General features: G+C 46.0%; 1 protein-coding gene across 2 annotated transcripts in view; it reads left to right on the top strand.

Moving 5' to 3' along the window:
- polr1f (RNA polymerase I subunit F) overlaps positions 1-8600 on the top strand; it is a 47053-nt gene extending 38453 nt beyond the window's left edge. For both annotated transcript variants that reach the window (XM_072509186.1, XM_072509187.1), the window contains exon 4: positions 5758-8600. In XM_072509186.1, the coding sequence (XP_072365287.1) occupies positions 5758-6115 (358 nt within the window). In that variant the 3' untranslated portion in view covers positions 6116-8600. The remainder of the gene's footprint in view (positions 1-5757) is intronic.
- The last annotated feature ends 9114 nt before the right edge of the window (positions 8601-17714 follow it).

Below are 17714 nucleotides of genomic sequence, written 5' to 3'. Positions count from 1 at the left end.
CCAATGCTACCCCATCCTTCCTCAAATCAGGAGACCAAAACTGGTCACAATACTCCAGATGTGGTCTCACCAACACCCCATACAATCGCAACAATGCTTCTCTACTTTTATACTCCAGTCCTTTTGAATAAATGCTAAAATTCCATTTGCCTTTTTAATTATATGCTGCATACCAATTTTCTGCGATTCGTGAACAAAGACACCCAGATCCCTCTTTACAGACTCATTTTGAATCTGCTTTCCATTTAGAAATTTGCCTTTCTATTTTTTCGGCTTTCTGTCAGCCAGCCAATCCTCAATCCAAGCTAGTACTCTACCCCTAATCCCTGCTATTTCGCCTTCTGGATCAGTCTTTTATGTGGTACCTTGTCAAATGCCTTCTGGAAATCTAGATATACCACATCCGCAGGTTTCCCATTATCTTCGTTGCTGGTTACGTCCTCAAAGAACTCAAGCAAGTTTGTCAAGCATGACGTATCCTTCAAAAAACCATGCTGACAATGGTGGATTGAGCTTTATCTTTCCAAACGTTCAATCATCCCCTCCTTAATGATTGATTCCAGCAACTTGTCCACTGCAGAGGTCAAGCTAACCAGTCTATAATTTCCTACTTTTCGCCACTCTCCCTTTTTGAATAGGAGTGTCATCCAGGAATCAACCCTTTGAACCTTCCTTGAACTGCCTCCAGTACAAGTTAGCGCTCATTATATAAGACCAAAAGTGTATACAGTATTCCTGGCGTTGTTCACCAATGCCTTGTATAGCTGGAGCAAGACCTCCGTACTTTTAGCATTGCCCCCTTGCAATAAAGGGCAATATTCTATTTGAACATAGAACAGTACAGCACCGAACAGGCCCTTCGGCCCTCGATGTTGTGCCGAGCATTGTCCAAAACCAAGATCAAGCTATCCCACTCCTTGTCATTCTGGTGTGCTCCATGTGCCTATCCAATAACCGCTTGAAAGTTCCCAAAGTGTCCGACTCCACTATCACAGCAGGCAGTCCATTCCACACCCTAACCACTCTCTGAGTAAAGAACCTACGTCGGACATCCCTCCTCTATCTCCCACCCTGAATCTTATAGTTATGCCCCCTTGTAACAGCTGTATCCACCTGAGGAAATAGTCTCTGAACGTCCACTTTATCTATCCCCCTCATTATCTTATAAACCTCTATTAAAGTCGCCTCTCATCCTCCTCTGCTCCAAAGAGAAAAGCCCTAGCTCCCTCAACCTTTCCTCATAAGACCTATCCTGCAAACCAGGCAGCATCCTGGTAAATCTCCTTTGCACCCTTTCCAATGCTTCCACATCCTTCCTATAATGAGGTGACCAGAACTGCACACAATACTCCAAATGTGGTCTCACCAGGGTCATGTATAGTTGCAGCATTACCCCGCGGCTCTTAAACTCAAGCCCCCTGTTAATAAACGCTAACACACTATCAGCCTTCTTCACGGCTCTATCCACTTGAGTGGCAACCTTCAGAGATCTGTGGACATGAACCCCAAGATCTCTCTGTTCCTCCACATTCCTCAGAACGTGCTTTCCTAATTTGCTTTCCTAATTACTTGTGCCTAGAATCATTGAATGGTACAACATGGAATGAGACCATTCAGCCACTTGAGTCCATGCCAATTATCTAAGAATAGCTCAGTTAGTCCAACGCTACTTTTTTTTCATAGCCCTACAAATTTCTACTCTTCAAATAGTTAGCCAATTTTGTTTTGAAAGCCAAGATTGAATCTACTACCATCACACATTCAGGCACTGCATTTCAGATCCTAGTCACTTGTGGATCACATTTTTTTGACGTCATCTTGAATCAGTATCTTCTGGTTCTTTAACCTTCTACAAATGAGAACTGTTTTTCTCTTTATCTACTCTGTCCAGTCCCCTAATGATTTTGGACATCTCTGTCCATTCTCCCCACAGCCGCCTTCTCTATAAGGAGCACAGCTCAAGCTTCACCATGCATTAACATAGCTGAAGTCTCAATCCCAGAACCACTCTCGTAAATCTGTTCTGCAAACTGTCAAATACCATCACGTCCTTGCCCAGAATTAGACACTACTTCAATTGACGCCAAACCAGTTTTATAATGGTTCAGCCAAACATGCTTACTTTTATATTCGTTGCCACTATTTATAGAGCCCGTATGCTGTAACTGCTTTCTCAATCTCTACTAATACCTTCAATGATTTGCATCCACCAAGTGTCTGCCCATTCTATCAACTGGTCTATATTCTCTTGAAGCCTATCACTATCCTCCTTCAGTTCACATACTTCCAAGTTTTATGTCATCAGCAAATTTGTAAATTGTGCCTTACACATCCAAACCTAGGTTTTTAATACAGATCAAGAAAAGCAGGATCCTAATACCAATCCCTTGGGAATCCCATTATATATCTTCCACTAGTTCAAAGCAATGTTCACCACCATTCTGTTTCATGTCACTTAGCCAACTTCATTCCCATATTGCACTGTCCCTGTTATTCATTGGTTTCAACTTTGCTGGCAAGGCTGTTTGTGGCACTTAATCAAATGCCTTTTGGAAGTCCATGTACAGCAGATGAAGTGTGTTACCCCCATCAATCCTCTCTTGTCACCTGATCAGAAAAACTTAATCAAATTAGTTAAATTTTACCTTGACAAATCCATGCTGGATTTCCTTAATCAATTCACCTTTTCCAAGTGACTGTTAATTTTATCCCAGATTATTCTAACAGCTTTCACACCTATGATCTTAAACTGATCAACCTGTAGTTGCTGGGTTTAACCGTACACCCTTGTTTAATAAAGGGTGTAACATTTGCAATTCACCAGTCCTCATGAACCATCCTTGACCCGAGGAAGATTGGAAAATTATGGTCGGTGTCTCCAACATTTTCACCCTTTCTTCCCTTGGATGCATCTGATCCGGTCCTGATGGCTTAGCAAATTTTAAATTCCTAATACCTCCTCTTCAGTTTTTAGCCCATCCAGTGTTTCAACTACCACCTCTTTCACCATGACTTGGGCAGCATCTTCCTTGGTAAAGGCCTTTTTACTCATTTAGTACCTCAACCATACCCTCTGCCTCCACATGTAAATCTCCTTTTTGGCCCCTAATCAACCCTACTTTTACCACCCATTTACTAGTTTATATGCCTATAGAAGTCTTTTGGATTCCTCTTTTTGTTTGCTGCCTGTCGCCATTTGTTGGTTGTGATTATTTTTGCATTTCCTCTTTCTTTATCTTTCTATATTTTGCTTGTGTTATCAACCTGACATGAGTCATACCCTTTTGCTGCTTTGGACCGGATTTTCCTCCCCATATGCGTCATGTTCTGCAGCAGTTTAGGGCAGCTCACCAGTGGCTGGTGGTGGGACCTTCTGGTCCCGCTCTTGTCAACGGGGTTTCCCGTTGAACACATCCTCGTCGCTAAGAATGTCCATAAAATCCCGCCCTTTATCTTACTCTTTACCTTTGATCATCCAGAGAACTCTGACTTTGTGTCTCCTACCTTCTCGCCTTGAGCTAACCATTGTGTTTAGGGAAACCCAGATCTGTTAATTACCACAGCATTCTGTAGACACTCTATTTATGATATTTTGCTTTTCTGTTCCTAACAAAGTGGAGAATCTCACATTTACCATATTGTATCCCAACTACCAAATTTTTGCCAATCACTTAACCTATCTATTGGGGTGGCACAGTGGCTAGCACTGCTGCCTCATAACTTCAGGGTCCCAGGTTCAATCCCAGCCTTGGGTGACTGTCTGTGTGGAGTTTGGTAGGATTTGAACTTGTGCTTCTTGCATTATTAGTACAGTGGTTTAACCAATTTAAATATGGTGGCAAAGTGGTTAGCACTGCTGCCTCACAGCACCAGAGACCCGGGTTCGATTCTGACTTCGGGTGACTGTCTGTGTGGAGTTTTCACTTTCTCCCCGTGTCTGTGTGGGTTTCCTCCCACAGTCCAAAGATGTGCCGGTTAGGTGGATTGGCCATGCTATATTGCCCCTTAGTGTCCAAAAGGTTAGGTGGGGTTACGGGGATAGGGTGGAGGCGTGGACGTAAGTAAGGTGCTCTTTCCAAGGGCCGGTACAAAACGAATGGCCTCCTTCTGCTCTGTAAATTCTATGATACCCCTTTGCAGACTCTGTCTTGCACACATGTTGCTTTCCCACTGATCTTTGTGGTGTCATGTGGTGTCAGCTAATTTGGCTACGCTTTGTCCTTACAGTCAAGATATTAGCATAGGAATTGAAGTTTAATATCAATTGCACTGTTAATCCATCTCTGATTATATTGATGATGAGGGGTGTGGTATTCATAGAATCCCTGTAGAGCAGAAGGAGGTCATTCAGCCCATCAAGCCTGCATCGGCCCTCTGGGAAGAGCACCCTAGCTAGGTCCAACTCCCTCACCCAATCCCAGTAATCCCACCTGTGGGCAATTTAGCATGGCCAATCCACCTAACCTGCATGTCTTTGGACTGTGGGAGGAAACCGGAGCACCCGGAGGAAACCCACACAGACACGGGGAGAAAGTGCAAACTCCCCACAGTCACCCAAAGTCGGAATTGAACCCGGGTCTCTGCTGTGAGGCAGCAGTGCTAACCACTGTCCCACCGTGCCATCATATTTATATTGGTTAAACCACTGGACTAATAATGCAAGAAGCACAAGTTCAAATCCTACTTCTGTAGATTGAGAATTTAAATTTAGTTGTTGTAAGAAACACATCACACATCCGTAACAATAACCATGAAGCTGTGGTGTTTTTATAAATACCCAATTGATTTGGGGCAGCACGGTAGCATTGTGGATAGCACAATTGCTTCACAGCTCCAGGGTCCCAGGTTCGATTCCGGCTTGGGTCACTGTCTGTGCGGAGTCTGCACATCCTCCCCGTGTGTGCGTGGGTTTCCTCCGGGTGCTCCGGTTTCCTCCCACAGTCCAAAGATGTGCACGTTAGGTGGATTGGCCATGATAAATTGCCCTTAGTGTCCAAAATTGCCCTTAGTGTTGGGTGGGGTTACTGGGTTATGGGGATAGGGTGGAGGTGTTGACCTTGGGTAGGGTGCTCTTTCCAAAAGCCGGTGCAGACTCGATGGGCTGAATGGCCTCCTTCTGCACTGTAAATTCTATGATAATCTATGATTTCCTATTGTCCCATACCTGTGCCATTGACTCTTATTTGTCCTCTGAAGGTTTATTAAGACTATTACTCTGTGGTTTGAAAACAGTCCCAGGCCCCCGCCCGCCCCCCCACACAATTTCTCAGTACTTATCAGGAGGGGCAATAAACGCTGGTCTTGCCTCAAACGAATGAACTTAGTAAAAAGCGATCTTGCGTTTTTCATTGCCAATGGAAAATGTTGCATTCTGAAAGATTTGTTATGGACATTGCAAGTTATGAACTAGGCAGAAAAGATTTTTAACAGAATGCTAAGATTATGCAAGTTCATAACTCAAGATTAAAAATAGACTCAATCTATTATGCTACAGAGTTTGTTATTGACTCGTTTGCTTACCAGTTTAACCATATGGAAACTATTATCGTTGATGTATTGAGGCCCGCTATTTCATTCTGGAATAATGAACGTCTGCATGGGCGCCCCATGCTAGCCATGGAACAAAGCCAACGAGAGCTCAGAACCGTGGATAAGTTTACTTATTGTCGTGTGACTGAGTTATGATCAAAAACCAGGAGTGTTCTTGTATTGATTCATTTGATGTATACTGAAATGATTTGTTGCTTTAACTTCCAGTGTGCAGGCAGCATGTGGCGTGGCTTCTGCAGAATCACTGGAAAGTAATAGTGAAGAATCATTGAAAAAGAATAGTGAAGAACAAGATTATGAGATGGTAAGAAAGAAGAAAAAGAAGAAACGTGAAAAATGCATTGAAGAAGGGACAGCTGAAGAGGCTGTAAGCTATGAGATTTCAGACAGGAGTCTTCAAAAAGATGGAATGGGAAATGCTGAAATAATTTCAGACAGTAAGAAACCCAAAAAGAGAAAGCGAAGGACTCTGGAATTAAATGCTGACACTGAAAACCCTGGAAGGGATGACAGTGATTACCACAGTGACAAAGCCATTAAGAAAAATGAAAAAAAACATGCCTGAGGATGATTCAGAACCCACTGATTATGCACAAGTACCAAAACTCAAAAGAAAAAAAGTGATGTTAACAAATATATATTTAAAACTGCTTCATCAGACCACTGCAGAGGTGCCTTAACACCTTGGTGGAAATGCGAGAAGGAAGACCATTCTATTCTGAGAACAGACTCCCTGGAATGTTGTTTGTTATTATACTTGGATAAATTGAAACTGTTAATTACATTTCCAGCTGCACAATCATCTTACTAACTTGTTAAAGTTTAGAGTGGCCCAATATGAAGCATTTATATTATCAATGCTTCAAACATGAGAAACCAAATTTACCAAAATATGAGAACCAGAGGCTGTTGGGAACGTAATTGGAAAACTGTATATTGCCATGCAGAAGATTCCCATAGCCTGTGTTTTTATTTTGAGATTGACTCATTATTATATCATTCCCTTCACTAAGTTGGACATGTGTTGAAACAGTATGAACTGTTCTACAGAATATATTGCAATGCTTTGATTTGCTGATGCTTATGTTACAAGTAAAGGGGCATAAGGCTCGTGCTCCCAAGGATTGAGTCAAATTTAGTGATGAAATTTTTATAGGTATTGGTTTCTGTCTGATAAAAAATTATTTAAAAGTAGCTGCGTGCACCTCCTTGTGCTTCTGCAAATTGCACTATTTATATCTTTGCAATTATCTAAATACTGTTGCAGATTTGTGGTCAGCCGTTTACAGCATTTAAAAACATTTTAAAGATAGTTAATTATCATCCATACTTTACAGTTTCATCTTTGAAAATTGTCTCCAGGGCTGCTTCAGTTTGCTAGCAACTTTTATTATCAAGTCATTCTGAGTCAACTGTACAACATTGGGTGTAGCATTTTATCAATGTTTATAGTATCTGAATGTTGGGGTGAGCTGAAGACTGGTACTGTGCTTTCCACATTAGCAAAGTATTTTGAACTCTTTTGCAATGGAGAAAGGAATCGGCAGTATTCCCAGTAAATGATATTGTCTATGGAGACCATTTTTACACCTGTATTCTTTCTGTACCTACTTTTAAAGTGCCCATAACTGCTAGTTACGATTTTAATTGGTTGACAAAATGCTCTTTACAGAGCTCCTTCCAGAAACAAATGATCTACAATGGAACCGTAACAGAGAGAACTACGTGCATTGTGGCCTTTAATTGTTGCTTATTCCTCATTTTTTATATTTCTACGATGGTTTTAATTTTGAGTATGCATTGAATGGTCTTTTCCTGTCTGACTACACGCGGATGATCCAGATAAAGCATTTTTTTCTTGGTCAAAAACAAAATTTAAGAAGTATTTGCAATGTGTAGTAGTATATTGGAATCAATGTGCTGTGGTAAATATTATACCGTAGCCAGTATATTTTTATATGGCGTTAGATGTGTTGTGGTACTTTTAATTTGTCGTAACTTGCCTCCCATAATTACTGACAAACATCCAAAGAACTTAGAACTAGTAGGCAATTCAGCCCCTTGAACCTGCTCTGCCATTCAATGCAATCATGGCTGATCTCATCTTGGCCTCAACTCCACTTTCCTGCCTGTTCTCCATGAAAATCTATATCTCCTCAAAAGTTCTCCATATCCAGGCATCCACTGCATTCTGGGGTAGTGCATTCCACAGACTCATGACCTTTGAGAGTAGTAATTTGTCCTCATCTTTATTTTAAATCTGCTACCCCTTATATGTAAACCATGGCCCCTCATTCAATTCCCTTTATCGTCTTATATACCTCAATTAGATTCCTCCGCGTTCTTCTAAACTCTAGAGAGCATAGACTGAAACTGCTCAGTCTCACTTCATACGACAAACCCCATATTCCTGGAATCAATCTAGTGAACCTCTTACCTGCCTGCAATGCAACTATATCTCTCAAATAAGCGGACCAAACCGGACAATACTCCAAGGGCGGTCTCACTAATGCTTTGTACAAAGATACAAACTAGAATCAGGAATTGGTCATTTGGTCTTCGAGCCTGCCTTGCCATTCAATGAGACCTGATTGAGGCCTCAAAGCCACATTTCACTTACCCCTGATAATCTCTGAATTCCTTGTTAGTCAAGTATCTAGCTGCATGTGCCTTAAAGGTATTCAATGATCCTGCCTCCACTGCTTTCCCAAGGATAGCGTTCTAAAGATTCTCATCCCCCTGAGTGGAAAAAGTTCTTCTCATCTCTACCCATAATCATTACCACACCTAATTCTTATAATGCTCAAAAAGTTTGGAATGTAACCGAAGTTTGGGAGGAGGAAAGAAAAACGATAATGGTGTGTTTTTCAGAGTGCATGTGGAGATGGTATAAGTATGTACATGCCAACTATCTTAATTTGCAAAATTTCTAATACAATTACTGCTGTACTGGAGGCAGGTTTACTTGTAACTTTTGTTTCTCATGCTGTAAGAGACGAGTAACTCAAAATATTGTATTATGAACCTTAAATAAAGTTTTATTTTGTTGATCTGTAGTGTAATTTGCTTTTCAATTGTCAGAAATGGCAGTAATCAGTATGACCTGTAAAAATGCATGCCTTATTGAGACTTTCATTTCCACTGTTAAACTACACACGCCTTTTCAATAATTGGCTTAGTACATTCACACCTCTTCAGAGAGTATGTAGTAAAGTGACGAGTTTTACTTCAGAGTGTCTGTTGAGAACAATGAATTTTGATGTAAATGAGATGATAGTTCTCAATGGGCTAATAAGACTCAAAAGAAGAGTCTTCTTTTGAGTAGATGGCATTTATCCCATAGCGAGGGGCGGCATGGTGGCGGAGTGGTTAGCACTGCCACCTTACTACGCCGAAGACACGGGTTTGATCCCGGCACCAGGTCACTGTCTATGTAGAATTTGCACATTCTCCCCGTGTGAGTGGGTCTCGCCCTCACAACCCAAAGGTGAGCTGGGTAGCTGGAATTGCTCCTTAATTGGCAAAAAAAGAATTGGGTACTTTAAAATTAAAATAAAAAGTAAATTTATCCCACAGTGCTTGAGGAAACTAGGAAGGGAGAAGATGAAAATCTCAATCACTTGTCCCTGTTGAACCTTTTCTAGTGATGCCACTTTCCATACCAATGTCTCCAATTTGTTCTTCCTTTTTTCTCAACCTAAGATTCTTTTCCATGGTGACAGACAGGACTTTTAATTCTGTCCATACCATTTCCCACATATCAACACTTTTTCCCTTCCAGTACCAATGTGGGGTGCATGTTGTCTTTGCCTTCCACCCCACCAGCCTCCACATTGAACAGACCACCCTCCATCATTTAACAGTGTGATGCAGCACTAAGCAAATACATCTTCCCCTGTCAGCTTTCTGCTCCCGCTGTGAGATCCTGGTCCACTCAACCAACCCCATTACCCATAAGACGTGGAAGCAGAAATAGGCCATTCGGCCCATTGGTCTGTCATTCAATGGGATCATGACTCATTTGAAATGATAATCCTCAACTCTTTCCTGCCTTCATTTCTCATTGCATCTTCTCTCGGTAGTGCTCGAGATCCAATGCCTGCCCTTTTCCCATGATCTAGGTTCCAAAACACCCCTTCCAGATGAAACGAGGGGTTGATTTTACAATAGGGTGGGTTTCCTGCACCACAACACCTGCAACCACCTGTGGTGGGGCATGTGGATTGGCCATGGATATGCTGCCAATGTCATAGCATCCTAATTTACAGGTACACCTGTCTATTTTCCGGTCTACAATTGGCCCGTAAAATTAAGCCCATGGAATTTAAGCTTCCTATGTTTTCACTTTGGCTCCATGATGTATTTGGCCCATATACCCTTTCTCCAAATGACTTGGAGTATTGACACCGATCAATTGATATTTATGAACAATTATTTCAGCAAAGTTCATATAGATATGGTTCTTTGGAGGGATATGGTGGAGCTACTACTTAGAAAGAGCGATCATACTAAGGTTGAATTTAAAATATACGTGCAAGAAAGTAAAATCCAGTGCCTTGTGCTTAAAGGAGACTACAAGGGATGAGGGAGGAGTTGGCTAGGGTAGATTGGGAGCAAAAGCTTTGTAGGACTTTCAAAGAGATTTTTCACTGCTCAGAAAAAGTACATACCAGTGATAATGAAGGACCGTATGAAAAGGGATAAACAGCCATGGATATCTAAGGAAAAGGAGGGCATCAAATTGAAAAAAAGGCATACAAAGTGGCAAAGATGAGTGGGAAACTAGAGGGTTGGGAAATCTTTAAAGGTCAACAGAAAGCCACGGAAAAAACTATAAAGAAAAGTAAGATAGATTATGAGAGTAAACTAGCTCAGAATATAATGACAGACAGCAAATGTTTCTCCAAATATATAAAATGAAAAGGAGTAGCAATGGTAAACATTGGTCCTTAAGAGGATGAGAAGGGGGATTTAACTTTGGGAAATGGCGGAGGCATTGAACAGGTATTTTGTGTCACAGTGGAAGACACAAATAACATGCCAAAAACTTGGCAAGGAGGCTATGACAGGTGAGAACCTAGAAATGATTGTCACTAAGGAGGTAATGTTGGGCAAGCTAATGGTGCTACAGGTAGTCAAGTCTCCTGGCCCTGATGGAATGCATCCCAGGGTATTAAAAGAGGCGGCAGGGGAAATAGCAAATGCGCTCGTGGTAATTTACCAAAATTCGTTGGACTCTGCGGCGGCTTGAGCAGATTGGAAAAGAGCAAAGGTGACGCCACTGAGGTAGACAAAAGGCAGGTAACTTTAGGAAAATGTTTGAATCTATCGTTAAGGAAGAAATAGCAAGACATCTGGATAGAAATTGCCCCATTGGGCAGACGCAGCATGGGTTCATGAAAGGCAGGTCATGTTTGACTAATTTAGTGGAATTCTTTGAGGACGTTATGAGAACGGAGGACAATGGGGAACCGGTGGATGTGATGTATCTGGATTTCCAGAAGGCATTTGACAAGGTGCAGCACCAAAGGCTGCTGCATAAGATAAAGGTACATGGCATTATGAGTAATGTATTAGCATGGATAGAGGATTGATTAACTAACAGACAGCAAAGAGTGGGGATAAATGGGTGTTTTTCTGGTTGGCGATCAATGGCCAGTGGTGTGCCTCAGGGATTAGTGTTGGGCGCAATTGTTTATAATTTACATGGATGATCTGGAGTTGGAGACCAAGTGTAATGTGTCAAAGTTTGCAGATGACACGAAGGTGAGTGGTAGAGCCAAGTGTGCAGAGGACAAAGTCTGCAGAGGGATATAAATAGTTTGAGTGGGCAAGGGTCTGGCAGATGGAGTACAATGGTAAATGTGAGGTCATCCATTTTGGTAGGAATAAACCAAATGGACTATTATTTAAGTGGTAAAAAAATTACAGCATGCTGCTGTGCAGAGGGACCTGGGTGTCCTTGTGGATGAATCGCAAAAAAATGGTTTGCCGATGCAGAAGTAACTAAGAAGGAAAATTGAATTTTGTCCTTCATTGCTAGACGAATGGAGTTTAAAAGCAGGGAGGTTATGTTGCAGCTGTATAGGGTGCTGGTGAGGCCACACCTGGAGTACTGTGTGCAGTTTTGGTCTTGTGAAAGGATGTACTGACTCTGGAGGGTGAGCAGAGGAGATTCACAAGGTTGATTCTGGAGTTGAGAGGATTAATTTATTAGGAGAGACGAAGTAGACTGGGATTACACTCATTGGAATTTAGAAGAATGAGAGAGAATCTTATAGAACATATAAAATTTTGAAGGGGATAGAAGCAGAGTGGGAGGCCCACCCTCCGATGCTCCGCCCCCTACCGGCCAACTTCCCTCTGGTGCGGGTCTCTCATGGTCCTACCTGTCGGGAATTCGGTGTGGCGGCTGCGGACTCAGTCCAGCGCCGCCACGGTGGGGGGGCGGGGGGGGGGGGGGGTGGTGCAGGGGGGGACCTTGGGACGGGCTGGGGGCACTGTTGGGCGGTCCAGGGCTCGCGAGCTGACCAAAGGGGGGGGGGGGTTTATTTTGCAGGCCGGGTCGACGTGCGGCCGGCGCCACGTTGCATTGCATGGCCGCTGTAGGCTGCCGCCATGCACGGCCTGGGGCCCGGCAATTCTCCGGGCTGTATCGGCAGCTAGAGCCGGATGCTCTACATTGCCTTCCTGCTAGCCCCCAGCCAAACACAGGATCGGTGGCCGTTTTGCTCTGGATTTTCGGCCGTAAAAAGCCACCGTTCCCATGCCAGCGTCAGGACATAGCCTGAGAATCCAACCCTATATCTCCTCAAATTTGTATCCACTACACTCTGGGGTGGAGAATTCCACAGATTCACAACCCTTTGAATAAAGTTATTCCTCCTCATTTCTGTTTTAAATCTGCTACTCCTTAGCCTAAAAGTATGGGGCGAGATTCTCTTTTGCTGACACCGGTATTGGGTAACCCAACGATTGGGCGGAGTATGGGTTCTGATGCCGAAATCACGACGGGTGCCGATTTCACGCCAAATGTCAATTGTCCGTTGCCTCCATAGCGTCATCGATGCATTCCAGAGCGTACGTACAGTAAACAACTTTGGCATATCATTAGCGGGCCCGACCTGGTACTCTCTGGGATCTCTGCGATTCTCTGACTCCGATGGGAGTTGTTCACTTGTGCTTTTAAAAATCGTGAAACCGGCGTTGTGACTGATGAGATATAGAGAGGAAGTAGGACACGGTGAGGCACGTGGTGGAGTGCCGGTCCTGACACTGGCCGTGTGGCTGGGGTGGGGAGGGCAAGAGGTGGTGATGGAACGGGCCGTGTGCCTGGGGTGACCCCCCCCCCAACAGGACATGGGCGGTGTCCAGGTGCAGGACACCATTGCTGCAGTCTGAAAGGCAGTAATTTTGTTGCGCATCACACTGACCACCCACCTTGGCCCCTGGTTCTGCAGAGTGATACCAGCCATATGGGTGCCTCCGCCCCTGCACCCCACCCTCCACCATCTCGCCCGGCCGCCACCCCCCAGTGAGGCATCATGCGGCCTACCCAAGGGCACCGCCCACAGCCCTATGGGGGTGCTGGACGGAGGCTGCGGAGCATACTGCTTCCACAGGCAGCACCAGCAGTTTCCCTGGTAGCAGGGATGGGCATCAGGGCTAGAGGCCCCCATGGTGCTGGGCCCCAATGTGGCCAGGGTTGTGGGGATGGGGAGGACGGGACATCTGGGGGGCACCATGTAGCCCGTTGGATCTAGTTGAGCACGGAGGTATGCTAACATGTCAGACTTGCACCCACTGCAGACAATGGATATTGGAATTCAACCAGCATACCCTGCGGCTGTAAGAGCTGGAGCTGCCCAAGGAGGAGGAAGCTGTAACAACGGAGCATGCAGCAGTGGAGTCTGCCCCAGCAGAACAGGAGGCAGCTGGCCAGGATGGAGAGCCGACCGTCCAACAGGCCGAGGAGCAGGAGGTGAAAAGGAGGCACCGTATTTGGCCCCACGTGTACCGGCAGTGCCTGTCATTTGAGGACGGAACAGGTCAGGCATGCCGTCGAAGACTCTGGCTTAGCAGGGGGACAGAGCGATATATTTGCCAGATCATGGTGCACCTGACACCACAGGGGTATGGGGGAGGACACCCACTCCTGGTGGCCATCAAGGTGACGTTCGCCCTGCGCGTTTATGCCACGGGCTCCTTCCAGACGCCGAGTGGGGACCTGTCCGAGATCTCGCAGAGCTTGGTGGCCCGGTACATCCGCGCCATCACGGAGGCCCTCTTATGCCCGGTCACACAATACACCCACTTCAATGTGGACCGAGACAACAAGGATGCCTGGGCAGCGGGGTTTGCCGGCATCGCTGAGATGCCCCGGGTCCAGGGGGTGATCGATGGGATGCATGCCCCCCAAGGGCACCTGCAGCTGCCATGCTGCTCTACACCAACCGAAAGGGGTTCCACTTGATGATTGTGCAGTTCCTATGTAATCATCAGATGCGCCTGATACCCGGACAGTTTGCACAACACCTTCGTCCGGCATACTTGACGATTCCTGCCATGTTTGAGACCCCCCCCCCCCCCAGCTGGGGGGTTGGCCCCTGGGTGACAGGTGTTATCCACTACTTTGGTGGTTGATGACGCCTATCCGGAGGCCAAGAACAACGCCAAGACCTGCTACAATGATGCTCGTGCATCGACCAGGGGTGGGACCGAGCGGTGCTTCGACCTCCTGAAGATGCGGTTTAGGTGCCTAGACTGTTCTGGAGGGGCCCTCCAGTATGGCGCTGAGAGAGCCACCCGTACCGTGGCGGGCTGCTGCACCTTTCACATCGCGCAGCAGAGGGACGATATGCTGGATGAGGAGGATGAAGGCTGTTATATTGCCTTGTGTAATATATGTTACTCATTTGAGACTTACCAAGATATATTCGATGTTCATTAACACTCAAACCTAGTCAAAGCAAATTATTTATTGAGTGACGTAGACAAATAAACTGTGTTTATTCTCTCTCCAACAATTATACTAGAGATTAAATAAACAAGATTTAATATATATTAACTATGATTAACAACATCTACACTCTGAGCTATCTTTCTCTACCTTGGGTTACTAGTCACTACATCCAGGCGGGAACACGGCTTGAGTCTGTCTTTTCTACCCGTCTCTAGTGCTGCCATCTAGTGATTACTTAGCTGTTATTTCTAAACATTAAGCCCTTATATATATGTACAGATATGCAGATCACTACAAAGGCCAGGCTTCGTCCGATGAGGAGGATGCAGGGGTGGGCGAGGATGAGTAGGACATGGGGCAAGGGAAGCCACATGACGTGTGCGCCAGGGCCAATTTGCACGGGACGCTCTGATCACCTCCAGGTTCACCAACTGTGTGGGGTGGTGGGGGAGGAAGGAGGAACTGGCCAAGGACATGGACACCGCATCCCACCCCACTACCCCCTTGCCCCACAGTCCACCAACCCCCCCCTCACCTGCAACTTCCTCCGGGATACGTGCCTGCGCATTACGGGGGTGTGGGCTGGCAGTAAAGCGGGTCTGCTCCATGGGATTGAGGATGATAACAACTGCGAAGAACATTGTTTGACAACGTCTGACTCCTGCCCACAGGAGCACTTTCCACCATCCACCTAAATGATCCCTGCATGCAAACTGGCCATTCCATTACATGGTCCCATCGGATGGCTGGGGTGGCGATGGTGGGGAAGGGGGGGGGGGAGCCCATGCCACCAACAATGTCAACCCATTTCTGCAGCCCCCCCCCCCGCATCATCCCCGGGCTCAGGTTCTGGTGTGTCTTGTGTAGCCACTTCCCGACTTAAAAAAGAGAACCGCAAAGACTAAAGGGAAATTCAGCCAACTCAGGCAAAAACGAGCAAGTGTAGAAATCCTGTGTATTGGAACTTGCAAAAACCAGACAGCACTGAAACCAGCAGCCATCTGCATAGCAATGAGCGATTCCCAGGCACAATTGATACACTTCAGGTGAATAAGGCCAAGCCAGACTCCTCGGTGCCAGCAGGAGCCAAGACAAAGGAAGGCTATCGGACATTTAGGGACTGCCCAGCGATCAGGGAGCAACTCCAGTATTGGAGAAATCGATCCAAGTGATCGGAATGCAGTCCATCATTTGCAACCAGGTACGGGGTCCGCCCTGAAGGGTGGGAAGCCCCTGGGGACTATAAAGTAGAGTCCCCAAGTTCAAATCTGTCTTCTTGGCAGTGTCACTGAATAACGCGAATCAACCTCTGAGAGTGAACTGCCCAGCTGCCGCACCAACCAAGTAAGTCTCCAGTCAACGCTCGCTACGAGATAGACGCTCCTAGCTACCAGTCCATACCAGCTTTTGAATCCTGCAGACTCAGGACCTGAACGAAAGGCCATTTGTCCCCCTGTCCTGGTGGGCTGATCTAGCTGTAGTTTCAGCTCCAATTTCCTGTCTGTTCCTGCCTTGGCTCCCTTGTCTAACAAAAATCTGTCTGACACAGCCTTGAATAAACTTAAAGACGTAGGGCGGGATTCTGTGATCCTGAGGCCAAGTGTTGACGCTGTCGGAAACGCCGTTGCGTTTCTCGACGGTGTCAACACGGCCTCAGGATCAGCAATTCTGGCCCCGACAGAAGCAGTTCACGCCGCTCCAGCTGCTGATCCTGTCGTGAACTGGGCGCCGCGGAATCCGCGCGTGCGCAGTGGCACTGTGCATATTGGCTCCCTTCAACACGCCGGCCCCGACGCAACATGGCACAGGGCTACAGGGGCCGGCGCGGAAGAAAGGAGGACCCCAGCCAGAGAGGCCGGCCCGCCAATTGGTGGGCCCCGATTTCAGGCCAGGTCATATGGGAGGCCCCCCACGGGGTCGGACCCCCCGCCTCAACCCCCACAGGCCACCCCTGGACCCTTCCACGGCGAGTTCCTGCCGGCTGAGAGCACGTGTGGATGGCGCCGGCAGGTCTCGGGTTTTTTACGACGGCCTCTCGGCCCATACTGGGCCGAGAATCAGCGGGAGGCCCCGTAGAGCGGCCCCCAACCGGCGCCACGCCAACCACGCTGGCGCCAATGGCGCCGATTCTCTGCTCAGCAGAGAATCGCATGCCAGCGCCGGGGCGGCGTGGCGCAATTCGCGCCGGTCGCAGGGATTCTCCGGCCCGGCCCCGGACTGAGAGAATCCCGCCCGTAGATTCCACTACCTTCAGAGGAATAGAACTCCACACTCTAAAGGCCTTCTGAGAGAAAAAGTTAGCCCCATCTCTGTCTTAAAAGGGAGACAGACCTCTTATTCTTAAACTATATCCCTGAGTTCCAGTTTCCCCCACAAGAGGAATAAAAAAACACATCCATCCTATCCAGTCCCCTTAAGATCTTGGACTGAATTCTCCAGCTGTTGGGATTCTCTGCTCCTGCCAGCAGCACACCCAACCCAATGACGTCCCAGTGGTTTGGGCTGGTTTCAATGGGAAATCCCATTGACAAACGACGAAGTAGAGAAACCCCGCCGCCAGTGAACTGTGCACTGCTGAGAAACACGCAACTGGAGGACCGGAGAATCTAGCCCCTGATATGTTTAAATAAGATCACCTCTCATTCTTCTAAACTCTAATATCTATAAGCCTCATGTATTCAGCTTTCTTCATAAGATAAACCCTTCATCCTAGGAATGAGTTGCATGAACCTTCTCTGAACTGCTTCTAAAGCAAATATATATATTTTTAAATAAGGTGACCAAAGCTACACAGTACTCCAGATGTGGCCTCAGCATGGTCCTGTACAGCTACAGTAAAAGTCCATTGCTTTTATATTCCGTTTGCAGACTCTATCTCCTCTTGACAAATTACTTTCCTATTTCTGACCAATGTTTTTGTCATCATGAAATATAGATACAGTCCCTTCATCCAAATCATTGACATAAAATGTAAATAGTTGAGGACCCAGCATTGATCTCTGTGGCACTCCACTAGTTACAATCCAAAAAATACCCGTTTGTTCCTACTCTCTGCCCCCTGTTAACTAATCAATCCTTTACCAAGCTAATAATTTACCCTCGACACCATGTGCTTTTGTGTAGTTACCTTTGATGTGGCACCTTGTCAGATACCTTTTAGAAATCCAAGTAAACCACATCTACCAGTTCCTCTTTATTTAGC

The sequence above is a fragment of the Scyliorhinus torazame genome, chromosome 6, assembly GCF_047496885.1.
Source record: "Scyliorhinus torazame isolate Kashiwa2021f chromosome 6, sScyTor2.1, whole genome shotgun sequence".
NCBI lineage: Eukaryota > Metazoa > Chordata > Chondrichthyes > Carcharhiniformes > Scyliorhinidae > Scyliorhinus > Scyliorhinus torazame.
Note: the sequence above shows the minus strand (reverse complement) of the source record. Positions and strands in the feature narration are given on the sequence as shown.